Below are 26,597 nucleotides of genomic sequence, written 5' to 3'. Positions count from 1 at the left end.
GTGACAAGCATGTATTGTAGTACCAGGTCACAGCACCAGTCAAATGGATTGAAATGTGGGAAAACTGAGATTTGTCTGACCATGCAGTTTGTTCAAAGCCCTGTAAATATAAATAAGTGCTCTGTCTGCAAACAAAGCAAGTGTGGCCTGGGTAGCAGCTGTGGTCAGGGTGGTTCAGTCTGTTTCTGACATTCCCCAAAGCCCCCACAGCAGTGAGAGCAATTTTAGCCCCTTGGGCATTCAATGCTTGGCCTGTGCTACGCGAGCATTTTTGTTACTTGAGGTCCTTTCCATTCTGTGGATAATAGAAAACATAAAGAAATTCAAATGTGAGAGTGTTGGTGGTACTGTGAGCATAGAGTGTCTGGTCAAGACAGCGTCGTGAATCAGCCTTCCCATCTACATAGGCAAACCTTGTGCATTTTCATGTCATGCTGTTGCTTTAGGGCCAGTATATTTTTCTCCTCTGCCTTCAAAAGCAGCTGTCCATCCTCCTGGAGTGCGTGAGTGGTGCGCAGCTCTCGGATCAGCTCCACCTGCTTCTCCTTCTCTTCAAACATCTTAAAAATAAAGAATTAAGCATATTAAATGGAGAACATAGACCAACATGTTTTCCAGCAGAGCACACCTGTTTTTTGAAGTTGCAGGGTCAACTGTTTCCAAGACCTAGCTCTCTCTAAGAAATTTGTGCCCACATTTATGCAAACACTACTGCTCTCAGGTAACTCTTACCTAAACCCTTCTGCGTGGAAGATGAAAGTTGCAACCTTCTGCTGTGGAGTATAGGTGATCTGTTGTTTTTTCTTTTTTTCTTAAATTCTGTTTGGCTTCACCCAGAACACAAACCACTGGAATGCAGAACAGCAACAACAGCATCCAGCAAAGAGGTAAACATCATTCTGGATGTTTTCTGTCAAAGCTTCCCAGTGTGAGCATTGCCCCTAGAAGCATTGCTCCTAGGTTAGATGTCTCCTGTTTCAACATCTGCTGTTCTCTGACCTTCATTTTGAGGGAGTCCAGCAACAGCTCAAAGCAATACACTGGTGGAGAGGTTGTTGAAATTGGTGCTTGTGAAGGGGTTTCGTTAGAAGGAGATATGTTGTTGAATTAGTCAGGCCCACAGGAATCTCAAGGCCACTTCGAGAAGCTGAGAACAGAATCTGCTGTGAGAAAGAGGGGCATTTCTTCATTAACAGGGCCTCAGCATGGCGTGAGTCGTCAGACCTATCATCGGTGGGGCTCCAGCGTGTGGACTGCCCATGATACTCATTTAGCGAATCCATGCTTGAGGTATGGATTCGTGATTAGAGAATAGTTGCGTATGTAAGGAGACATGTTTCTGTAATAAATGGCTTTTGCGTGATTCACATTGAATCGGAGTGCTGAGTCCTTTATCGTTCCAACAAATGGTGACCCCAACGTGATACTCCGAACGGCATCTCACTAAGGTCGGGGAAAAGCCTGGAGCGGCCCAGCCGGAGGCGGCACAGCTGGACTGAGAGCCGGGCCGAGACATACGGACGTTCCGCGGATAAATTTTGTTGAAGAAGGCCCTGGGAAAGGTGAGCGGCTGGGAGCAGGAGGAGGGAAGAGGGAAGTTATGGGGCAGAATATATCCTCTGAGGAAGAAGCTATAGTTAAAATCCTCCTGCATATTCTCTCTATGAGAGGACTTAAATATGAAGAAAGTAACATACGTAGACTGTTGGTTTGGTGTAGAACTAACGGCTACCCGACAGAAGCTGAGAAAGCTTTTAAAATTGAACTTTGGGACGATATAGGGCAGAAATTATGGGATAAGGTTAGCGACGGAGATAAAGAAGCTAAATCATTAGCGACTACATGGAAGCTTATAATTTCCCCCTTAAAAGAATTTAAGGCTGAGCGGGCTGCGGTTACTGGAATTTTTGCAGCGTTACAGCCTGATAAGAACTCTAAAAATAACTGTGAAGCTTATCCAGTTCGTGTTTTCGATACCCTTCCTGCTCCATGCCCTGTTGTGCCTTCGGCGCCCCCGATGATACAACAGTCTGGGGCGGAGGGAGGAAAATTACCGAGTGGATGGCCTCCTGTACCATCACACGACCCTGGAGAGACCAAGAAGTCCAAAGAACTGGAGTCAGATAATTTGTCAAAAGGACTGGTGAAAGTTGAGAATGCTAAAGTCGTAAATAAGTGTAATATCAATTCTTTTACTGATTCGTGTCCGCCTTCACCGCCTTCTACCCTTCTAACTCCTACAAGAGAACAGAAGGAGTCGCCGGATAAGAACTGGGCAAAAGAACTGTGTGAAAGATCAGATCAGCTATTAGCGAGTGAATCCAACAGTCAGCAATATCAAGCTATGAGAGAGGTGCCTGAAACCAACAAAGCAGCCAAATCATTTGCAACTATTAATCAGGGTCCCAATGAGAATTACATGCAATTTATTGACCGCCTTCAAGAGACCATCAATAAGCAGGTTGAAAACTTAGAAGTTAAGGAAGCACTGGTGTTGAAATTAGCAGTAGAGAATGCTAATGTTTGCTATCAGCATGTTATTTGCGAGTTTTACAGTACATATTGTGTGTTCCTGTGTACCGTCTCTCTGAAAATCAAGCAGCTTGTCAGGAATGTGAGTTAATTGTTTCACTAGTTGTTTTTAAGTGCGCCATAAAACCTTCTGCCTGCTCTTCCCACTCAGGCTGCAAGCAGCCCTGTGCTTCCCCCCTGCCTCCCCCTCTCCTCTCCCCGCCCCCCCCCCCCCCCCAAGGTTTTTACTTGCAAGATGGGGTCAGGAATGATTGTTTTCAGTTGTGTTCCTAAAAAATCGGTATTGGGAGGTGTTTCAAAACATAGGAAAGCACTCGGACAAGAAATCATTAAATCTTTTCAGACAGTTTTTTTTACAGGCGGGGCAATTCGAACTTCAACAAGCTGAGAGAGACTTAACTGATGACACACAGGTCAGAAAACTTGTTAAAGTCTGCAAGATGCTTTCCTTATTAACCTCTTTTCTTTGTGGGTATCTGTTTAAGCATGTTGCAATTTTGGTAGGTCTTTGTTATATGGTACGATAAGTTCACAGTCTGTTAAATCATGAGATTCCGTTGATTCAAAATGTGCATTTTGTGATAATATAGAAGAACATGAGTAATTTAGTTCTTTACTGCGTGAATGTGATGTCTATCCCTGTTTCTCTATTAGGATGAGATGTGTTAGGACAACTAGGAGCAACTCTGGTGACAAAACAACAAAATTTCTAGAAGTGGCCATTGATGATGGGCGACCAGTACTGAAATTACAGTGGAAAAATGATGATCCAGTATGGGTAAATCAATGGCTGCTCAGTGAAGAAAAACTCGCCCATGTCAAAGAGCTAGTACAGGAACAGCTTGAAAAAGGGCATTTAGAGCCGTCTACAAGTCCCTGGAATACTCCTGTGTTTACTATTCAGAAAAAATCAAAGAAATGGAGGTTGTTACATGATCTTCGAAAAATTAATGATACCATGGAAGACATGGGAGCATTACAGCCGGGATTACCATCCCCTGTCATGATTCCAGAAAATTGGCAGATCTTAATAATTGACTTGAAAGATTGTTTTTTCACCATTGCTTTGCATCCTGATGACTGTAAACGTTTTGCATTTTCCATAAACTCTGTAAATAAGGCTGAACCTGTGAAAAGGTATCAATGGGTAGTTTTGCCACAGAGAATGAAAAATTCCCCAACTATGTGTCAAATTTATGTAGCTTGGGCCTTGCAATCAATCAGAAAATCTCATCCTGAGTTAGTGATTTATCACTACATGGATGACATATTAATAGCTGGGGAAACTTTTTCAACTGGTTTGTTGATAAATGAAGTATCTGATACATTGCAGCATAGAGGATTGCAAATTGCTCCAGAAAAGGTACAAATTCAACCAGCATGGAAATATCTTGGTTGGGAAATTTCTCAGTCCACAGTGAAACCTCAGAAAATAGTATGTCGGCCTGTCATTCAATCCTTAAATGATGTGCAGAAACTAGTGGGTGATCTGAATTGGGTCCGGAGCATTTGTGGGATCACTAATGAGGATTTAGCTCCAATTGTAAAACTGCTAAAAGGGGATAGTGACATTAGCTCTCCTAGAACGCTTACTGCTGAGGTGGAAGCTGCTCTGAAAAAGATTATGTCCAAACTTGTAAAAGCTTTCAGCCATAGGTGGAACCCAGATTATGTAATCGGACTACTAATTGTAAACAATACTAACTATCCTTTTGCTCTCATAATGCAATGGACAACTGGTAAGGAGCTGTTAAAGATCTTAGAGTGGGTGTTTTTGCATTTTCGACTCAAACGAACCATTACAACCAGGGTTGAGGTCTTTGCTCAGCTTATAATGAAAGGTAGGCAGAGAATAGTCGAAATTTCAGGGGCTGAGCCTGCATATATCATTGTTCCCCTCGTTTCAGAATATTTACAGTGGGCTTTGCAGAACTCCTTACCTTTTCAGATTGCGTTATTAAATTCTCAAGCTTTAATTAAGACATTTTCCCCTCCACACAAGTTAATGTCAGTTTTGAATATGGGATCAATGGAGGAGGGTCCCCCTCTTCTCTCAGAATTTCCTGTTAAAGGACCCACAGTGTTCACTGACGCCGGGGGTAAAATGCAGAAAGCAGCAATTACATGGAAAACAGATGGAAAATGGCACAATGTGATACTAACTGACCTGAAAGGATCAACTCCGCATTTGGAACTCAGGGCTGTAATAGAAGTGTTTATCAGATTTGCTCATAGCCCAGTGAATATTGTTTGTGATTCTTTGTATGTGGTAGGTGTGGTAGCTCGCATTGAAAGATCATTGCTCAAAGAGGTTCAGGATGCACAACTGATGTCTTTGTTCAAGCAACTATGGTTGTTGGTCAAAGAGAGACAACACCGATACTTCATAACACATATCCATAGTCATCTGACAATTCAAGGCGATTTAGCTGAAGGAAACCGCCGAGCTGATTTTCTTGTATCTCCTGCCTGGGTTCCACCTCCAATAGATAGGTTTGGGCAAGCAGTACACTCTCATAGTTTCCTCCATCAGTCTGCTCAGGTCTTACAGCGGCAATTTTCATTGTCCAAAAGTGAAGCCCGAGGTACTGTTAAAAGTTGTGCAGATTGTCAGCGCATCTCAGTAGGGCTGGGTGCAGGAGTCAATCCAAGAGGATTAGGAGCCTTGGAATTGTGGCAAATGGACGTCACACATGTCCCTGAATTTGGCAGGCTGAAGTATGTGCATATGTCTATTGATACATATTCTTTCGCCATATGGGCCACTGCTCAGACTGGTGAAACTAGTTCACATGTGCAACGACATTTACGTTCTGCTTTTGCAGCTTTGGGAGTTCCTGCACAGGTCAAGACAGACAACGCACCTGGTTATATCGCCAAAGCTACTGCCACCTTTTTTCAATTGTGGGGTGTTAAGCACATTACAGGGATACCAAATTCTCCTACTGGTCAGGCCTTGGTAGAAAGGATGAATCGAACTCTCAAGCATCAGCTTGACAAACAAAAATGGGGAACTGACTGTACTACTCCACATGACAGACTAAGCAAAGCATTATATGTCTTGAACTTTTTACGCCTTCCGCAAGGGTTTGACATTCCACCTATGATTCGTCATGGAACAAGCTTAAAAGGACACTTGACAGATCTTAGAGAAAATCAGTGTCAGGTCAAAATACGCAATGGAGTTACTGGTGAATGGGAGGGTCCTTTCCAATTAATAACTTGGGGAAAGGGTTATGCTTGTGTCATTACAGACCAAGGATCAAAATGGATTCCTGCGAAATGGATCAAGCCATGGCTGAATAAAGACAACAAAGATTCGACAGATGCAGAAGGACAGGAGGGAGATAAGTTGTGAGAATTGTCTCAAATGTAAACCATGAATTCTTATTCAGTGTTATAGATGCTCTTAGACCCAGTGGTCTAAAAGCTTATTAGTAAACAGATAAGGTACCTTCCATAGAGAATGCTAATTTGAACAGATAGTAAGAGTTCCAAAAGGGTGATATTACAATTAGATAATCTATGCATAGATAAGGTAAAAGTATAAGATATTTCTACCATGGTAACCTAATTTAGCAACTGGTAAGGTTTTAAAAGAGATATTAAGATTAAGCTATAGATCTTTTAAATAGGTTAATATAAGTTTTAAGATATTAATTCAATAATTAGCATATGAATAGGTTAACATAAGTTTTAAGATATTAAGTCAATAATTAGCATATGCTGATGGTATTAAGTATGTTACTCTATAAACTGCACAGTTATAGATCTTTTAAGAATTTAAGAGAATATATTGTATTAAGTTGTCTGACTATTCTAAAATAGTGCGTTGGTAAGGTTGTCATAAGTAGAATTCAGGTTTTATATATGATATGAAGGTTTGAGTATAAGCAGATAGTTGTTTAATCTTATTAAGTAAGGTTTAGCTACATTATATGTAATTGTAATTATGTTGTTAATCACGTGTCCTATGTTGCAGTGTATTTCAAAGACGATTCAGCATGCTGTTTAAGGGGCCTGACTAGTTCAAGAACAAAAGGGGGAATTGTGAAGGGGTTTCGTTAGAAGGAGATATGTTGTTGAATTAGTCAGGCCCAAAGGAATCTCAAGGCCACTTCGAGAAGCTGAGAACAGAATCTGCTGTGAGAAAGAGGGGCATTTCTTCATTAACAGGGCCTCAGCATGGCGTGAGTCGTCGGACCTATCATCAGTGGGGCTCCAGCGTGTGGACTGCCCATGATACTCATTTAGCGAATCCATGCTTGGAGCGTGGATTCGTGACTAGAGAATAGTTGCGCATATAAGGAGACATGTTTCTGTAATAAATGGCTTTTGCATGATTCACATTGAATCGGAGTGCTGAGTCCTTTACCGTTCCAACAGGTGCTGTCCCTGTTATGGGTTTGTGGCCCACCCGTCGCCTGAAACCATCCTCTTTTCATTCCCCCCATCTTCCAATAGGACTTCCAGGAGCAATTAAGGATCACTCAACCCTGCTCACGTCATTGTCCAACTGAGTCAGATGTTTGTGATCCCTAAGTAGATGGAAGGAGACTCCTAAAAATGATGGGGTACTTCATGGTGTGAAAGTCAACAGTCCTGCAATAGCATAAAACTTTTTTCTCATAGATCACCACAGAGGTGGAGAAGACTTGGAAAGTCTATATTCCACCTCAAGCCACTTTCACAGTATTGCATTTTTCACTAAAGCTCATGTCAGGTTTCAACGTGGGAACACTTCACAAACATTAAACAATTAGTGTGAGAGAATACCAATGATCCAGAAGCAGAAGCAGGCATGAAAACAAACGCTCTAGATTGGTCTGATCAAAAGTGACAGACTTGCTTCATATAAAGCCCACAAGGCATGGCTATTCAATTGATTTTTACCTAGACCCACTCTGGTTTCACTGAAAGCAGAATGATGGGTCCTGTAGCTGCTGGAAGTCATGGTGGTATGCTTCAACTGGTCCTAATCTAAGGTTTAGCTCACCATCACACGGAACTGGAAAGATGGTATGAAACACAAGCTGCCCTGCTGGGATGTGGGAAGCTTCTTATGCTTGGGATCTTGGCATAATCCAGGCAAAATGCACTCGTGGTCCAGATCTATTCTAGAATTTGCCATTTGAGTAATTTTGCTATGAAGCATCTAATTAAACAGCCGAGTGTAGGGGCTGGCAGGAACAGGGAGACATTCACAGATATGTGTAGGAACCTAGAAGTTCCTGTAAGAAATCTGGGCTGAAGAGCAACGACTTCAGCCTTGAAGGACTTCAAATAACATACAGGAGGATATGTTGCATAATCCTCATTACCCTTGATTAGTACTATGGAAGAGAGATTGCAAACACACGTTCAATCATCCCCATTATGCTAAAGACACATAAACAAAGAGACATAAAATACCATGTTCTGGATAGCCCTGCCTCGGAGTAACTTCTGCAGACAGATCACTGCCAGCTCGATTTCCTCTTCCTCCTGCCGGAACACAACAAATATCCGCACAATAATTAATTAATTCTTTGGAGACTGAGATTTCTAGACATTGTCCATCTAACTATCAAAAAGTCTAACTCATATCAAGCTTTTTCTCAGTTGTTTCTTAACACCATTCTTCTAATTTCTAGGCAAAGGAACGTGAGTCAGAATAATACATACTGCCATGATTTACAATAAATGGGGGAGAAAGGCTGTATAATTAGATTCTATTTGAGATTTTAGAAAGTCTTTAGAGAGGAGTACCTAATGGTAAGAAGATGTTGATGCAGAAAATGACTGTATGCATTAGAAGTACTATTTGTAGCCTGACTGAAACTGAGTTTGCAAAATGAGTATCAGGTACGTGAATTTAACAGGTCAAGACACTAAGGGGAAAGAATTATTATTGAAGGAGGTGCAAGGGAGCTGTTAACCATAAAAAAAAGGGATTAAATTAAAAGAGAACCTATACAATTTTTCTTTTAATATTTATTCCAGTGGTGGCCTTTATCGGAGTAATTAAATAAATTTAAGATTCCCAAAGTGATACTTTGGAAGAAAGATTAATTACATTACATTGTGAGCTGTTTCTTTGAGAACTTTACTGGCCTAGCATTGTGTGACTGATACCAACTTGGAAGAATGATGTAGTGTAGTGAGAATGGGAATGTGACCATAGGAGAAGAAGGCTTATTTTAACTGGAAGCAGCACAACTGGCAGCATTTTTTCTTGCTGAGGAATCTTGTAGTCTGGCATTGACAGTAGCAGAAGGAAAAGCCCACTGGGTGCCCGGGAAAGATAAAAAGAAACCTAAAAATTGCAAGGAAGTTTTTTTTTAATAAAGAGCCTATGAGGTCTGCATTGGAATGTGGTATTTCAGAAGTGTCAGAAAAACAGGAAAGAGCGTGGGATGAGAGAAGTGGTGTGGGCTTGAATCTTAGTATCCATTTTTTCTTAGGTGTTGCAGATCAAGTTTTCCAAAAGCAAAAGAAAGTATTCCTGCATTTCCACACCACCACCCAGGAGGAGTAAAGCAGAAGTAGCCAAAGAACTGCCTTATGTTTTGGTATATTCTTTTTCTCTGGAAAGAGGGGATGAATTTCTAGTCAGAGAGGTAAACTGTATCACATCACCTGGCTCTGATGTGAAACTCAGCTTAGAGTTTTGGAAATGGAGATGGCACATACACTGGACAGGTAGGCTGAACTGCTTGGTTTGATTTAAAATAAGATTTGGTTTAAAATTCTGTGGGATGCAATTTTGTGTACTTGTGTCACTCAGTGCCTCAAATGATGCCCTAACAAAGGTAATCATCAGTTTCTCCATTTGCCTGCTACACACCAGCAGGGAAGAGTGAGTGGAGACAAAAAGCCTATCATGCCATGCAGGAAAAGAAACAAACAAAAAAAAGGATTAAGGATACAGAAGTCTCTAAGAGCAGGCTGAAACCTAGAACTGGCTGGTAGAAAGTGATAAAGAAGCGAAGGAATTCAGAGGCATTCTGCGAGCTTGTTGCGGCTAGTAAGTGCATAAGAAATGACTGGGGAAGAGGAGCTGAGGAAGTCTGCTGTCATGCCTCTCTTCTCTCCACTTTCTTTTATATCCTTTGTGGTCCAGGTCACCAGCCTGTCACTCTGGCATACTTGCCTTTTGAGATCCTCAACACCAGTGAGAAGAGTCTGATGCACTTAGCAGTTGGTATTTGTATTTGTGTATGGCAGGAAGAGAAACATAAACAACAGAGAGGAGCCTTGCTTTCAGTGCTCCTCACAGCCAGCTGGTGGGAGAAACCTTACTTGGATACTGCAAGGCAGGAGATGCTGCTCAGAATGCTGTTCTTCAGTGGCTGAAGTGGCCTGATTTTACAGGCAGAGTTTCACGGGAGAGCACCACTCTTTCATGTGTTCACACATAGAGATACTTGAAAATAAACCCAATGTTGACAGAATTCATTCAGGTGGAATTCTATTGTACTGGAACTCAAAAAAACCCCTATAATCTATAAACACGCTCAAGAACAACTACAACTGGGGAATAAATCTTTCTGATTTCTTTCCATGTTACCTGGAAGTACATAAAAATCTGCTAAACTGGTAAATCTAAATAGTTTAAATCTACGACTGCAGTACACCTAGGAGTTAGTAAAACTGTGGAAAGCTCTTCCCATGGAGATATTCTCATTTCAGTCATCTTAAAATAGACTATGAAACATAGGACATCACACTGCATAAAGGAAGACAGCATGGATGATCTAATAAGACTTGCTCTCTCTCACTTTCATGGTTGTGTGACTCTCTTAAATTCACGAGTTTAAAAGGTAACCGTGTCTGATACTTACATCATGAAAATGCTGTTAATAAGTAGATAAAGCAATCCACTGGGACAACCACCTCTTAAGTGTGTTATTTCAAGAAAGAAAAAAAAGCTGCAGCTCCCCTAAAAAGTTGTTTTTTCCTACAGCATATCACATCCTCCATGACACATCATTACTGCTATTTCAGTCTCTGCAGAAGACTCATTTTCTGTGAACTGGAGCATGCTCATCAAAGACTGCATCCTGCATGATGACAAGGGCTTCACTCCAGCAAACTAACGAAGTGCATGCTCAGTGCTAAGCACCCAAAGTCTCACTGACTTCAGTGGAACTAAAATTAATTGCTCTACCGGATTATGACAGTGTCATAAGATCAGAAGGGTGGAAGACACAGAATAATAACAACAACAAAATGATTCTGCTTTTTTGTTCCCCAAAAACAGGGGAATAACATGTCTAATAACTTATGTCTCTATAAAATAAAGTTTAGTTAAGGATTTGGCCAATGGTAATTGTAAAAGATTTGCAATTCTTTGGTTGCTAGTATCTTTATAGAATAAAGAGAAACTAAGGGAGCCTTAAGAAATAGTGATGGCTATTTCTAACATGAGTACACATACAAAAAAATTAAAACTCACTTCTTTCCTTCTCTAGGTATTCCCTTAACAACTGTGTAGGAAACAACTGGGAACAACAGGAAAAAAAAGTGCTAAAACCAGACAACTTACAATTGATGGTTTTTGCAGGATTGGAGTGGGTGGCCGAGGAATGGGCTTTTCTACTTTTTCAAGGAAACGGAGAGGCTTCTTTGGCTCCTTGACTTTATTCTTCTTCTCCAGTAGTGCCTGGAACAGACATACAATTTAATCAGAACTGAGCTAGACAGAACAACACTATAAGTCCAGTCTTCTAGATGCTGAGGGACTACAGGGAGCTGAAATTATTTTGCATTTTGCAGGCTTGTGGCTTCTATTTCTTATTGCACATCAACTAAAAAAATGAATGTGGTCAGTAGACAAGGCTTGGTTGGTCAGAAGATACTGATGGGAACTTCAAAATCATAAGTAAGAAGGAAGCAAGACAGTAGGTGTATTTTATTTTCAGGTACAGCACAAAATATACCATCATGTGTCTCTTTCTTCCTTTTTGTCCACAGATGAAGGTGAGAACATCAAGGATAGATTGACTACCTACTTTGCAATGCAGCATGGCTGCTGCATTGTGGCTGATCACAGCTGACATGACAACTCTTAGAGCTTGCCTGAGCATGAGCCAGCCAAAACTGTGCTGGAGATCTGTTCTTAATGCAATATCTGCTTGAACAGGTTTTCCTACACTTTGAAGTTGGCAGAGATTTTCTCCAGAGACATTCTTGGCCCCCTTATTTCTCCACCTCCTTCCAGCAACTGGACAAAGGTAAACACACATGATGAGAGTTGCACTTAGTGCTGAGGTGAGAGATTCTTTATCCTAACACCATCTTGATCTGGAACTTTGAAACTACATGACAGTTCATCCCTCTTGAGTCACCAGAGCATACAGGGCCAGCCTAAAGTCATGCATTATTCTGCACTGGGATTTCTTCTAGCAGCTCCTCCGTTCCCTGGTGTATTCAGTTACCTAGTTGCATTTCTTTCTTATAGTAATTAGCTATATGGGTATGCTATCTCCTTAATGGCCTGGATTTTCATACAAGGCTGGCTATATAATGTCTCACGTTCCTTAAAGCTCTGTCATCTGCGCGGGCTAGGAACTAGCTTTCTTTGTCCTTTTACAGATCTGGCTTAAGATACAGATGATTGTTTTTACTGTAAATCCTGCATCACCCCTGTTTCTGCCATGTTTTCTTGTTTTATAGAATTATTCAAAGGATACTGAGTGTATGTAATACTCCTGCAAAATGTTTCAGGATGGTCCTCAAAGAGTCTGCTTCTAAAAACACTTATTTTTGGCTTACTTTCAAGTCTGGGAGAAGCTGATCTTATTCTCAAGAGGACACAGATCCTTTTTGTAATTCCTTGGATAATTTTATCCATTCTTACAAGCTCTAAACTTAGGAAAACCTTCAATATGGCACACCAAGAGGTACATAATGAGGAGAACTAGTCCACCTTGCCACTTGTTTGGCCAGAGGAGAAAGCCTTGGAAACTTCCTCTATTGAAATTAATTACTTCTAAGCCTAAATCTACCATCACTCCTCTATTTGCCACCTCCTTCCACAGACTACCCAGGGAAAATGAAAGGAACTCGTTCTAGAGCTAGATCACTGTGTGCTCTCTGAATTTTCTGGAGTTCGTTTTAATTTCTAGGATTACGGGAGAAAATTTATAAACTAAGTGTGCTAGAACAGCACTAAAAAGAGGCAAAGTGCTCTCACTGCTCAGCTATAGAAATAATGCAAAGCAACAGAGTGCCTTTCTAAGATGATCCCTAATTGCCTGCTTTTAAACCTCTTTCATACTGTGTGTGACGGAGGTTGTTGGCAGGATCTGGACTGCTTATGCCAAGTGGTCAGACAGCTGTCCTCTCAAGTGCTAAATTCTGTTAATTCAAGTACTCTGCACCCTTTACTGCCCTGTTCTTGACAGCTGCAGCAGCTTATGAGTTGGACCTGTCAGAGAGGCTCTGCTAAGCCAGAACACACTGTAGCCACCAAACTTAGAAAGCAAAAGCCTCTGATGGGAAAAGTGACCAGTAACAGCACCACAGAGCCCAAGTGCTAATTAGGGCAGTAATTTCTTGTTGCTCTGAACAGAAAGTTTGTTTAAATCTGAGAGTGGTTGAGGCAGTCTGGGTATTTAACAGGGTCAGTACTTTCTGCTTGTCTGGAGCAATTAGTCTGGTGTCTCCTGTATATCTAGAAGTAGCAGTTAAATTTTTGCATAGTAAATTTGCCATCTATTCCTGCAAAGAAAATGCTTTCTGATTTTAGAAGAATATACATTTTGCCTTCTTATGGTTTTATAAGTTATGTTGGTCCCTCAGTTGGTACAAATAAATGTAGACCAAGTGATCCACCCCGATTTAAGAAATAAAATATGCAGAACTGTCTGCTTTTGCTCTGCATTCCATCTCCCTTTGGACACCAGTTTTTCTTTGAAGAGACATTATTGTGTGAGCAGCCAGTATTTGGACATACTTCTCTGTGACTACAGCTTAGACAAACCACTGTAGTGTTTCAAACCATGAGACGTATTTTGAACAAACAGCATACAATTGCTACAACTGGAATACAGCTCTGAAAGCTTGGGCTAACATTCTGCTGCCTGTGAGAACCACATTGTGACCTAGATTATAAATAGTCACTACTTGAATTATATGCAAAAAAGCACTCAAACTCAAACCCCTTCAACAGTGTTGTGAGTGTCATGAGGATGGAGCCAGGCTCTTCTTGGTGACAAACAATGATAGGACAAGGGGTAATGGGTACAAACTGGAACACAGAAGGTTCCACTTAAATTTGAGAAGAAACTTCTTCTCAGTGAGGGTGACAGACACTGGAACAGGCTGCCCAGGGAGGTTGTGGAGTCTCCTTCTCTGGGGGCATTCAAGACCTGCCTGGACGCCTTCCTGTGTAACCTCATCTAGGTGTTCCTGCTCCAGCAGGAGGATTGGACTGGATGATCTTTCGAGGTCCCTTCCAATCCCGAACATCCTGTGATTCTGTGATTCTTCTTTAAAACTACAGTGAATGTGTCCTTACTTCTTAAACAATTCCTGTAGCACTCAAGGTTTCCTTTGAAAATTTCCCTTCTGAATAATAATCAGATGCAATGTTTCATGTTTTATGAGATCCAGTAGAATTTAAATTTGAGATAATATGATTGATATTTCAGAACAAGATTTCAATTTACAATGCATTACTAGAAAGTTACTGTCTGCACTGAGAGTATTACTAAATTACAGCAAAACAAGAAAGTTATATGTGTAATTTCCAATTATGAAATATTTCTTCACTAAATAAAGCATAAGTGAAAGTTGCCAAGCTTTACAAACAAAATTCAATATTTTTCAGAGATACAGCAGCCAGCCAAGAACATGCCTGATTTTAAAAAAAGGTAACCCTCAACAACATCACAAGAAGCATATTTAAAAGTACATGTATTTTTCAAATATTGTAGATGCAAATGAGGTACTTCTTTCCTCAGTGGTTAACTACATATATGGACACCTCATCTGTTGTAATAATTTCAGATATGCAAAATACTGTTAGTATGTTTGCAAATCAGATGCTGTTGTTAGGGAACAACAGTGATGTGTGTTCGCTCTTCTGATCCTATTTTATGAGTGGGGTCATTTTAATCATGCTTTGCTACAAGTGTTTTTACAACATGTATTTAAAATGTACACTTTTTAAATGTACAGAACTTTAGAATATTAGTCCAGATTTGGTTTATTTTGTTACTAGTAGTTTGACAGTGTAACCAGTAGGCTTGCCACTTGCGCATTGTAAAAGCAAGGGAGAAATGAGAATAAGCAAATGGCAGGAAAGAATTTATAACTGACATAATATGTTCCAATCCAAATACCTGATCTGTAGGAAGACAGAAGCAGCTATGCTTGTTTTCTATAGGATCGGAGCAGAAGCACAGATATTAGGGAGAGTACTTGACAGACTAAGTTCCAGAGCAATACCGGTCATGCTTATAACAGACTGATTGTTTGATCCATCCTGTCCTTGAAGTTGTCTTAGAGGAAATATGAATTTAGCACAGGAAATTGGAAAAAAGCTGACACGTCTCTTCCCAATTGCATTTCTGAGCAGCTCAAATCTAAGAGGAACTGACATGCTGCTGGATGCACCATACCTGGTGAACTTTTGCCAGCTCCACCTCTAGCCTTGCTGATCTTTTAATATATCCAGTCTTAGTGGTAGTACACTTAGGTTTTGGAGCTTTAATTGTGAGCTGGGTGACAGAATCTGGGAGAGATGCTTCCAGTTCACAGAGTCCTGAGAAATACAAATAGCAACTAAGTAATGCAGTGGTGGGGAGAAAAATTTGAGTTTTGTTAACATTTTAAGTAAATATCTCATACAAACTAAGTCTTCCAAAATGCCTTACCTGCAAAGGTGTTAAGATAGAAGTTTTCCACCACATAGTGTTCAGAATGGTTGTCTGGGAAATAACCAGTTTTAGACAAAGGAGCGTATGTTTGTGATCCAAAGTCAGTATAATCTTTGATGATATCTCGTCTCTCCAGCTTCCCCATCACATTCTTCTTACTCTTGGCTATCAGCTTCCTGAGCACTGAAAAGGAAATACAAAAATGAGAAGGTTCTTCATACAAATAGTTCTAAAAAAGCCCTATCTTCAGAAATTCACAAGAGCTTTGGCTAGTTAATATAAAAACATGACCTGTTTGATCAGAACAAATGCTGCTCATGAATATGCATATTGTGGATGCAACCTGTTTAATCTTGAATAAAGACTGCAATCTTGTGAAAATAGAAATGGCTTGTCCAAAAACTAAGTCTCATACTGCTCTCTCCTTGTCTTTCAGACTTACTCAGTGCATAGTCATGCTGAATCTTCTTTATTTTCTCTTCTTTAGCCTTCTGATGATTGTGCCAGTGGTCATCCAAGCGCTTGGCATCCAGTTCATTCTGATTCTCCACTCGCCTCTGCAGCAGCTTCTTTAAGACTTCCAGTCGAGCCTCCTGCAATCTGCAAGGAAAGAAAAGGCCAGGTATGAACTACTGTACTCTGCGGTGCTCTGTGTAATCCTGTCATCATCAAAACCTACATACCAACTGACTACTTTACACACAGTTCATAGCATAGCTCATATTTAATCTTTCATTTGAAAAAGCAAGTTTAGCACTGATGAAAAGTATTGTGGTAGCAGTCTCTTGTATTGAATTTAACAAAAATATCTCTTCCCAAAATCAAGGGATTTTCACCGAAGTAGAAAGCCTTGTACCTTTCAGCCTATCCCCTAAACCTTCTTGTTCCTTCCCTATTCAGCCAATAATAAAATAAACAGTATAACTGGACTCCTACTTTTCTATTTCCTGTTCTCTAAAGGCCCACTCCTTCCTCTCCATAGCATCCATCATTTTCCTTCTCTTCGCAATTTGCAAGGCATTCACCATGGGTGGAAGAGTTGCTTCCCACGCACGTTTTTCCCGGGCACGTTCAATCATCTCCACCTCAGCTAGTCCTGCTGGTAGCCCCCGACCTTACAGGGACAAGAAGCAGCATCTCGTTAGAAGAATGGTGAATTCAGCAAATAACCACCACCATAAAGTATTAGAAAGCTGGATAAGGACAAGCCCATATGTTAAACACAAGCATAAATGTCAACAGCCATATGCAAATACTTCTAAGGCCAATAAAATTCTGCAGTATAAGGAACAGTATGACCTGCAGTCGCTATAGCTTAGTTGACATCAACACTAACACTTCATTCCTCTGCTGCAGGCTGCAGAGGAAAAAAATTTCCAACAACACACTTTTTGAGAATGAGCGCTTTTTTAGGCGTGCCCAGTGTCCATCATTATTGCAGATGAGACACTGGGAGATGAGAATCACAGGTATATTCTGACACAGCACTGTTTGTACTGGTTTTTTTTACTGATGTCTGGCTCAGAACAGCTGAAGAGCAGTAGGTAAATGGAAAAACTGCTCCTAGTTCGTATTAGTAAAACATATGATCTTTTTATATTGATTTCTAAACTCTTTATGAAATGCCATAGAACAGCACTATTAAGTAGGAAAATATCGAAGCTATTGCAGAAATAAACAAAAAAATGTACCCCAAAGGAAGAAAACAAAGCGCTGCCAAAACTGGCAACAGACTTGAAACCTGACATTGAAAAAAACCAACCTCCTGCTAAGGAGGCGACATGATTATTATCATTATGTTGATTTCACAACTCACCCCAAGTGAGTGTAGCGAGTGTTAGAAGTTCAGGGACTGAGCCACCAGGAACTACATATTCAGGGGAATAAGGGTCCGTCTGGGCTTCACCATCCCTGTAATCTGTCTGTGTGCCCAGCGTTCGGAACCTGGGACCAAAGACCTCCCTGTCTCTTGTAGCTGAATGGACATAGGGCTCTGTCCTAGAAGATGCAAGATGGAAGAACATTTGTCACATTCATTTAAATAACAAAATGAAAACAAACCAAACAGAAACACAACATTAAGTCAAAGGTATTAACAGGATATCCAGACGTGTTTTGTTTTAACTTAACATTGCAACCCACTGATGTTAGCTCATCATTTTAGCAAAAGCAGATTGAGGCTACACTGAATCCTCTGAAACCTCCATCTTTAGGTAAGCAATCCAGAAATCTTCTGGTTTCAGCTCTCATAAGTTATTACATGCAAATCTTCTCTATGCATCCATGGGCACAAAAAGTAACAAATGGTTGACTGTAAAGTGAAATAGGACTGCTTGAATTTAGCTTACATGTTTGTTTTTCCAGCAATTCCAGAACAGAAATTCTGTGCAACTTCCATTGGTTGTACTAGGAATTGAATCTTCTTACAACCCCACTGAAAACCACATTAGACTATTTCATGGATGCTCTACACCCCTGAAAAGTATTGCAACTATCACAGACACTGGAATAAAATATCGCAAGATTTTCCAAGAATATTGTTGTATTGGAGAATCTTCTTTGCAACAGTGGGATTCAGAGACACTTCGTCTTCTGTTTCAGGCCTCATAATCAGCACACTTGAGGCACATGTCCTTTACCCACAAAGCACTACCTATATACCTCAAGCAAATTCTGAAGCAATCAGTCATCTCTTTCCTCAGGAATTCTCAATGGTGAACAAACCCTTTTCTCTTAACAAGATTTTCCTGTTGTTTCATTATGAAAAATACCTGTCTTCAGCTAAATAGTTCCCCAGTCTTTTTTCTGGTGAGATGTGACCCATTACAACAGTAATGTTCCAGAACTCACTACTTACTTTGCCATTGGGTAAGCAATATTTAGTGGAAGCAGCATATTAGAAGGGATGAGAGGTCTGAAAAAAGAGAATGCCAATGTAAGATATCAACCAAGAGCATAAAAGATCATTACAGTTTGGAAAAACTGCAGTCCACTAATTTCACTGGAGTTACACTGATTTTGCACCACTCAGATTCGGTAGTTGCATGTTTAAGATTTGCGCCTGAATGTTGAATAATTATTTCATAGCTAAGGAGTAACAGGGATGGTTTCACCAGTAGGACTGTTATTCTTCTGTCAAAGCAGAAAGTAGAATTGCAAAATAAGACAATAATTACAAAAGGTTAGTCTTGAGTGTTCTCACAGCATTTGGTGTATGTTTCACTAATTAGTTGACTTTCTTCACTTTGAGCTTTTGAGAGAGTATTTTTAATAACTTCTTGAAATACTGAAATGAATTCCTTCAATCAGCTAGTAAGGTAAACTGGTTTGGACTTACCTAATTTAATTGTTTCCTTTTTTGCAGTATTTTATGAACTATTTTGAAAGTGATATGGGCTCAACAACATATTAATACCTTATTTGGCATTCTTGGAGTTCCCATATTGCAGTTCACTATCAATTTCCCTTAGCCTTTGAGAGACTTCAAAGCTTAACTTCAATTCGCAAAATATAACACCATCTTTGTCCTTTTGTTGTTGTTGTTAAAGGAGCCAGAAAGAACTTCAATTTGTTTAACTGGTCAATTTTTTTATATTTAAGGTGGACATATTGTCCAATAGCTGCTTAGTATAATAGTGAATGTAATTCAAAGCATATGTGACTAAGCTGAGAATGTTTGTATGCTAGCTGTTGGTTCAGATCTTGAGTCCATTGCTGACCTGCAGTGCTGCAGTAGGGGACATTGATAAAAAGTTGATAAAGGATTCTCTCTGCTCTCTTTCTGCTCCTGGCAGAAACAGGGAGTTAAAAGGCTCCTTCTTAAGAAGGTACCTTTCCAGGAGTCTGGAGAACCTCAATGGCTTTGTGAGCATCTTCTTCCTTTGTGTAGGAGGATCTACAGCCCAAAGGTTTCTACAAATAATTATTAAGTACAGAATACCTGGTACATTTGCTCATATGGTAACTCATTTCCTGAAAATTCTGGCATAGTGTGAATTTTAAAAGATTTTATGATTTAAGATTTGGTTACTATTTAGATTTTCCATAGCAGTGATAAAAAAACTGACAGAAAAGACAGAAAAAATAAGGCTCTGGCATTTATTTAGGTGCTCTTTAAACTGCACAAAAGCAAGCTTCTGAACGCTGTTCCAAACCAGTTCATTCCTTACCGTGCAAAATATTTGTAGCGATTCCTTCCACTAACTTCAGGATCTTCATACACAATTTGAGGTATTTGAAGAGAAGATTGAGCTCTAAAAGTAAAAATACAGGATATCATTTAAGAAGTACATTCAGACCACTTCTGATATTTTTTCCTTGTGCTTTTTTTTTTTTTTAAATCTCTCTCTCTACTCCTCTGGTTGCACAATCAAACATGCACGCTACAAATTCCACAAAATCCCCATACTTAAACAAGCAATTATATTTTGCTTTTTTCATACTTATATATAATTCACAAAACCTTTTGACACTTCCTGTATATTTCCCACTACATATGGGTAAAAAAATGGTCATTTGCTGCCTTTAATAAAACTTTTTTACGTGCTTGTAATGAAAAGGATTGGCCACTTTTAAATGCTTGACAATGTAAAGCAAACTGTTTTTATTAGGAGTGGGGGAGCAAGCTCATTTCCTTAAGACTGAAAAACTTTCCATAACAGAAAATATGTGTAAATGAGTAGAATTAAGAAAGGGGAAGTCTACCACTTTCTACCTTTCAAAAGTAGCTAAAGATATTTTAAGCAAATATGGAAAATTTTAGAATGAGCAATTTCAATTTGGATTCTCCAAGTAGAAAAAACAGGATGACCATGTGAATGTTTCTAACCCCATGCTGGAATAAGCAAATATTTTGCAAGAACAGTCTTTCTTTTTTTTCCCCCCATTTTGTATTCAAAATAGGCAGACTTGTTTAAATTTTTCACTATAACATCTTGGAGGGTTTTCTTTATTTTAAAGCTTTGGAAGACCATGAGGTAGACCTCATTAAGGCAGTCTGTGAGAGAATGGGTAGAAATGAGTCCTTTGAAAGCTACACATCAGGATTGCTGTTTGATGCCACAACCACTTTATACTCCAATCTTACTCTTCTCAACATGCAAGGCAGCTAAAGACAAGAAACAGCAGCTCCCATATCATGCCATTAAGGTAAGTCATTTCCTTAAGATATATATATATATATATCTGAGGCAAGTCCTGAAGGTCATGCTTCTCCTAAGACCATTTTTGTCAGCTTGTAAGAATCCTGACCTCAGATGTATGGGATTGGGATTGTGGGTGCTAAAGTTGGTTGCTGATGCCTAATCTTAAATACAGAGGTATATTTACAGGGGGCAATACATAACATTGTTTGACAGCTGGGATCAAAACAGAGGACCGCATGCTGAGATCAGTTGTCTTCAAAGATTGCATCTAAGCCCGGCAAGCTGTGCTGTAGAACTCGGGGAGGCACAGTATGGTTACCTGTTACAGCAAAGTCTATAGAGAGATGTTTCATTCACCTCCCCTGAGGTACAGTTTACTGTCAAGGTAAAGTCCCAGTGCTTTCAGTCACATCACATAACAAAAGAGAGGGGAATGTTTTGAGATGCAGGGTGGTAACCCGAGATACTTGCTCAGCACTAATCAACCTATTATTGTGAAGTTGTGTTTGTAATTCAAAGGAGATATTATCATTGAGTTGATGGCCAGTTCCACTAGCTGACTCCTCATGCATCCGACTGTTGCTCTATCCAGATGAATTTGTGTTTCATTCAGCACAGGTGGGCACTTATTCTTATGATCTAACTTTATTAGCATAAGCTGTTCATCCTATTATGGTGTAGTTATAGGCACAATGGGAACCCAGCGAAATAGCCCCTTTTATTCCACAGACTGTGCCTCTTGCATGTCCTTGACTTATATTTGCTGACCTTGCTGAAATAAATGAGCATTTATTCCTGGTAACCTTGCAGAGGCAATGCAACTACTGAGAAGACAGCTGGGAAATATTCTATCTTCTATATCAGCAACACTGTCAGTCAGTGCAGACTGAAAGCGAGAGGATGTGTTTCTCTTTCTTTGATAATTGCAAGACATTTTGCAAATACGCGTTGTTGACATGTAAATCAACTTTAAAGCAGCGCAGGTGTCAATGAGACACTGAGGTTTTTGTGTGCTAGGGACAGTTTGAAACGCTGAAATAATTATTTTTTTAAAGGGCTCCAAAATTCTTATTTTATTATGTAAATGAGAAGAATATGCTTTTGAAACCGAACAAAACCAGGTGTGAAACCCATTGTATCACTCTTAAACATCTTTGATTACTGTCTGGCATGTGGTAGAACTCAGTTACCAGTAAACCCAGAGCATGCATCACCTGAAAAGCCCATGGTCTAAAGTTAGCTTGTTAATGCAGCAAAAACCTCTGACAATAACTACCTAGGCTGATGCCTGCAATACTGAATACAGCTACAAGAGGACTCCAAAAAAAACAGTGTGGCAAAACACATAAATGTTTGGGTTTTTTCCTTTAATATTTGCTGAATCAGAAGCCCAAATTGTAATGCCAGGAGAAAGTTCAACTAAGAAACCCCTGCACTAAAAATATGGTGTCCTGGTTCAGGCCCCATGCACCCTTGAATGAGCAACGAAAGCAAACTAACAAGCTGCAACTACATGGGACTAAAAGGAAATAGTTCCTGCTGAAGTAACACACATGAGTCACTGAAGTCTTCATAACTTATCTGATCTGTAAGAGACTGAAATAACTCTCTTCTCTTTCACAGCAACCGCTGCAAAGCAGATAGCACAGGGATGAAGGAATGTGCAACATCCACCCTGTAAGAAACAGATGGGCAACCACACTCCACAACAGCTGCAATCTCTTAATTTCAAGGGAAATATAAGCAGGAGCAAATTGCAGTCATCTCCACTTCAGTGTGCATGGGGTTTTGTTGTTTTTGTTTGTATGCTTGTTTAAATTATCCAACCATAGAACACTTACGCAGCAAGCTGCTGAAGAGCCTCCAGGCGCTGTTGAGACCCCTCTCTCCATCTTCGGTCAATAAATGGAGGCAATGGATCTTTGCTCTCCAAGAAAAGACTGTAGCCTGGGAAATGGATCAAGCTATTGAACATGCTTCTGAACCTTGGTGCATTTACCTAATGTTTATGTGGACACAAAGAAGAGAGGCAGTGATTTAGCAATTTCAAATAGCATTAAAGCGATCAGAATTTCAGCTTGCTGTGATTTACAGGACTGAACACTCGGGATGGGGAAAGAAGGCAGCATACATATGCTAATGATGTCATCCGGTTAGATAGTACTTTTCAAGATGTGGAACATACCAGACTAGCAGCAGATGCACAGATAGGTCTTCTGGCTGTTTTCCAGTGTCTAAACTTATACCTTAAATCGAAGGGTCTAACGGTTTGTTACATAAAAAAGTTAGTGTGCAGCAACTGCAAATGTGCAGTATGAGAACTGCTAGCACATTACCCCATGTAACTCCTTCCTATTTCATGTGCTCTAGAAATGAAGGAACATATTCTACTTACAGAGTTAAGTTACATTGTTCCATACTGTAACAGTTCTAGCACGTGCTAAAAAAATTTCAACAGGGGTTAGAACACAAAAGTGGTCACATTAAAAATCCACACCCTTCCTTCTAAGCACTGATTTCCCTGTGCAGATATGCCTTACATCTCTGAATTTATGGTTGCCAATAAATCTTTGCAATAGTGACTAAAGTATAAGTAATGAGGCTATATTGGCTTGAGCTTCTGTGATCCTGAACTCGGATTTGAATTGTGAATCGCCCCTTTCGTTTCAGTGGGTGCCAACTCAGATGCATCTAGGGTAGTGGTGACATTTCAAGGACACTAACTTGCCAGAAAGTGAGTATCAGATGACAACCTGGGCAACCTGCTGTGAGTAGCTGCTTGCTGTGCATGAGACTGCATTTTTGTTTCATTTCTCTTGAACGTGAATTCAACTTTCAAGAGTTTGGAAAACCCTATAAACTAATACTATTACAACTCCTGTCCCCTCCATTTTATGATGCTACTGACTAAGAATTCAAAGTCGTATTGTTTTGTACTGCACATTATGCACTTGCTGAGTCATATGCTTATAACATATTCTATGCAAGTCAGTCTGTCACTATACCCATCTACAACATTACACTTTTGTCATGACAACAATAGTGACTCTGTATGGCTGCTTACTTTGTCTGGCCTGGACTGTTAACGCAAACATATTGTTGCAAGGATCTCTATGATGACAGGCAATGTTTCCAGCTCCATGTGTATGTTCCTTTACAGAGAGGCAGACAAACACACATTTTATTCATGTAGATACAAGAGTCTGAGATAATGGAGTAAGAGACATTCTTCAGAAAAATGTTTCTTGATTCTGTTGTTGGAAAGCTGCTCAGGGATTTTCTCCTCACTGGACGGAGTTTCAGAGTTCAGAGTATCTGTCTCACAGGCTCAAGTGCAAAGCTTCAGGACTCTTAAAAATCCAATTCAATGTGCACTTGTATCAAGTCTGTTTTCTTTTGTCATTCTACCTATATGCAGCCTTTTCAGTCATTAGTCACTGCTGTCTAAACATGTGACTCTAACACCCACAGACATGCACTAGCTGGTTTCAAACTAGCTAGGGTGAATACTGATTGCAGGGGACCAAATGCAGTAGGGAGCTAAGCAGGGGCTAACTAGCTAGCATGGGCTTCCTAGCTAAGTAGGAATTTAAACTGCACTAACCTAGTATGAAGAATCAGGACGGGTTTGCAGCCTTTGCAGGCTGCTTAGGTGTTGCTACCTAGTTTATTTCAAATTCAGTATGCTACTTTGAGCTGTAGTCTATATCTCAAGGTAAGTGAGGAGGGATATGAAATAACACATTTTAACAGCTCTGCTTGAACAACAGCCCAACAACTGTTATTTTATTAGATCTTAATAACATATACAAGCTGTTGTTAACAGCATTTACAGATATTCTATTAAAAACACTGACAATACAGTTTAGGAAATTACTCAGAACATGAAACCGAGCATTTCTAGGCTGCTGCTACCGAGTCACCCTCAGCCAGCATTCATGGTTACTCCCTGTGTTCAGTCTCGTTTTAGATAAAAATGCTTTTTTGCTTTGTATTTTGCTGTTTTAAGAGAGAAGCTTAGAACTCAGTCAGTCTTTTCACCCATGTGTATGCACACACACAGACAGACACAGAAACATAAGGTTCACATGTGAGTTATCTTTGGCCAACACCTACCACTTTATCACCAACAAGCTGAACATGGATATTTGACTTTGAATGGTCCTTCTCACTTGATTGTGTGTACAGAGGGTCTGGAAGATAAGTGAACAAATGGAACTAGTTACATATTTGAGGAAATGGTGTGAAACATAAGGCTCTACTTCCTTCTTTAAAAGTTGGTCCATAAGAGAGTATTGAGCAAACTGGGAGAGTAAAACAAATTAAGTACATGTCTCCTTATCAAAGCAATTCCACCATCCCCAAATGAGCTTTAGAGTTGAAATACTACTGTTCAGAAGAACATGCACATGACTAAAGAAAAATCTACTTTCTTCGGAAGCACTGCCAACTTAAATAGAAAATGCAGACATGAAACCGAATAAAGAAAGCATAGTTCAATGGTAATCAGTGGAAATACCATACTGTACATGATGCTCCCCTCTGGGATACAGAGCTACTGCTGGCTTTCCTCCAGCTTGCCAGTGTTTCACAGTCCCAAGCCTCGCCCCGCTTCTGGTAGGTTCGTTACTGCTGCCAACGCTAACACTGTACCGCTCCTGGGGCAGCACCCATCCTCCCGGCTCCAAACCTGCCTTCCCCGCCTAGGTACTGGACGGTGGCTCAATGAGCGACCCTGGGCCAGCTCTGGCCGTGCACCTCGTCCTGCACGGCGGCCAGGGGGGCCGGCCTGTGCCCTCTGGCCGGCAGGGGAGGCCCGGGGAAAGGCGGGAGGCCTGCTCGGGCAGCCCGACCGCTTCACAACCCGCAGATCGCCCCCTCCAGCACTTAACTCCCCGCCCCAGGCCCGGCCGGCCTCGCCGGACGCGGCCTCCCCCCGCGCAGGAGGGTGTCGGGCCTGGTCGCACCGGTCCCCACGCCCTGGAGGCTCCAGGCGGGGCAGGGGGCGCGGGGAGAACGTTGCCCCTCCCGGCCGGTCCCGGTACCGGTACCGTAAGGGCAGTCGAAGGTCCGGCCGGGAGCCATTTGGCCGCAGCGGTCGCCCCCGAGTGGGGCCGGCACCGCGCCGGTCACCGTGCGGCTCATGGCGCCACCCGGGAGACATCGCCTGCCGTTCCCATGGCGACCGCCGGCGGGTGGGGCGAGGCGGCAGGGGCGGGGGCACGGAAGGCCACGCCCCCTGCAGTGGGATCGTGATGGGCATTTTCCCGGGGGAGCTTCGGTTTTCGGGTGTTCGCCCGGCTTGCCTCTGCCTCCCCCAAATCCCCATGAACAGGGCTTTCCCCTTGTGTTTAATCGTTCCCCACCGCCGGGCGCCGTGCACACCCCGGGATCAGCTTCCCTCTTTTCCCCGCTGTGATCGCGCTCTCCCAAGGGAAGGGCCGCGCAGAGCCCGTGTACTGGGCTGCGCAGTGAAACGGGCATGGGGGGCCTTGTCGGTGGTTTGAGGAGGGAATGATCGGCTAAGTGGGGAGAGCAGGACCTGGAAATTTTTGCTTTTTAACAGCTCTTGCTCAAGTTGCTTTATGTGATGCTCTCCAGTTCCCCTGCATCCTGGCTTAGTGCTTAAGAAAATCGGTTTAGCAATTGTAGTGGGGGACTGCATTCAAGCCTGGATATTTTTATTCCTGGCTCCGCTTATTAATGCTTAGGGCTTTTGCTACCATAAAGTAGTGAAAATGGGCTTGGTATCTACCTCCCAGAAAGGCCACAGGTATTTTTGCATTTGTAAAGCACCTGGAGAGATCTGCACAAAGCATTACAAATAAACATCATTGCTGTTATTAAGATGGGTTTCTGTTTTTGCAAGGAGAAGGTCATCATCTTCTATGAGGACCAAAGCTGGAAACTTCTTCATGCTGTTAAACAGGGAGGGTCAAGGCTCTTGTCAGCCTAAGGGGATTTGTAAGCAATGCTGTCAAGACCTTTGGAATAGGATATACAAAGGAACAGAATTGCGAGTGGGCCCTCTACCTATAATCTTGAAGCAGGTCCC

General features: G+C 41.1%; 1 protein-coding gene across 1 annotated transcript in view; it reads right to left on the bottom strand.

Moving 5' to 3' along the window:
• CFAP91 (cilia and flagella associated protein 91) overlaps positions 1–25,721 on the bottom strand; it is a 39,601-nt gene extending 13,880 nt beyond the window's left edge. Inside the window, exons 1-13 of the mRNA XM_065843938.2 lie at positions 25,594–25,721; positions 24,659–24,735; positions 22,384–22,541; positions 19,568–19,651; positions 18,256–18,312; positions 17,215–17,396; positions 16,335–16,512; positions 15,841–15,998; positions 15,396–15,581; positions 15,141–15,283; positions 11,060–11,176; positions 7,945–8,016; positions 414–560 (exon numbers count right to left, since the gene is read on the bottom strand). Of these exons, the coding sequence (XP_065700010.2) occupies positions 414–560; positions 7,945–8,016; positions 11,060–11,176; positions 15,141–15,283; positions 15,396–15,581; positions 15,841–15,998; positions 16,335–16,512; positions 17,215–17,396; positions 18,256–18,312; positions 19,568–19,651; positions 22,384–22,541; positions 24,659–24,735; positions 25,594–25,687 (1,653 nt within the window). The 5' untranslated portion in view covers positions 25,688–25,721. The remainder of the gene's footprint in view (positions 1–413; positions 561–7,944; positions 8,017–11,059; positions 11,177–15,140; positions 15,284–15,395; positions 15,582–15,840; positions 15,999–16,334; positions 16,513–17,214; positions 17,397–18,255; positions 18,313–19,567; positions 19,652–22,383; positions 22,542–24,658; positions 24,736–25,593) is intronic.
• Between the last annotated feature and the right edge of the window lie 876 nt (positions 25,722–26,597).

The sequence above is a fragment of the Patagioenas fasciata genome, chromosome 1, assembly GCF_037038585.1.
Source record: "Patagioenas fasciata isolate bPatFas1 chromosome 1, bPatFas1.hap1, whole genome shotgun sequence".
Lineage (NCBI taxonomy): Eukaryota > Metazoa > Chordata > Aves > Columbiformes > Columbidae > Patagioenas > Patagioenas fasciata.
This window is presented reverse-complemented; position numbering and strand designations above follow the sequence as displayed.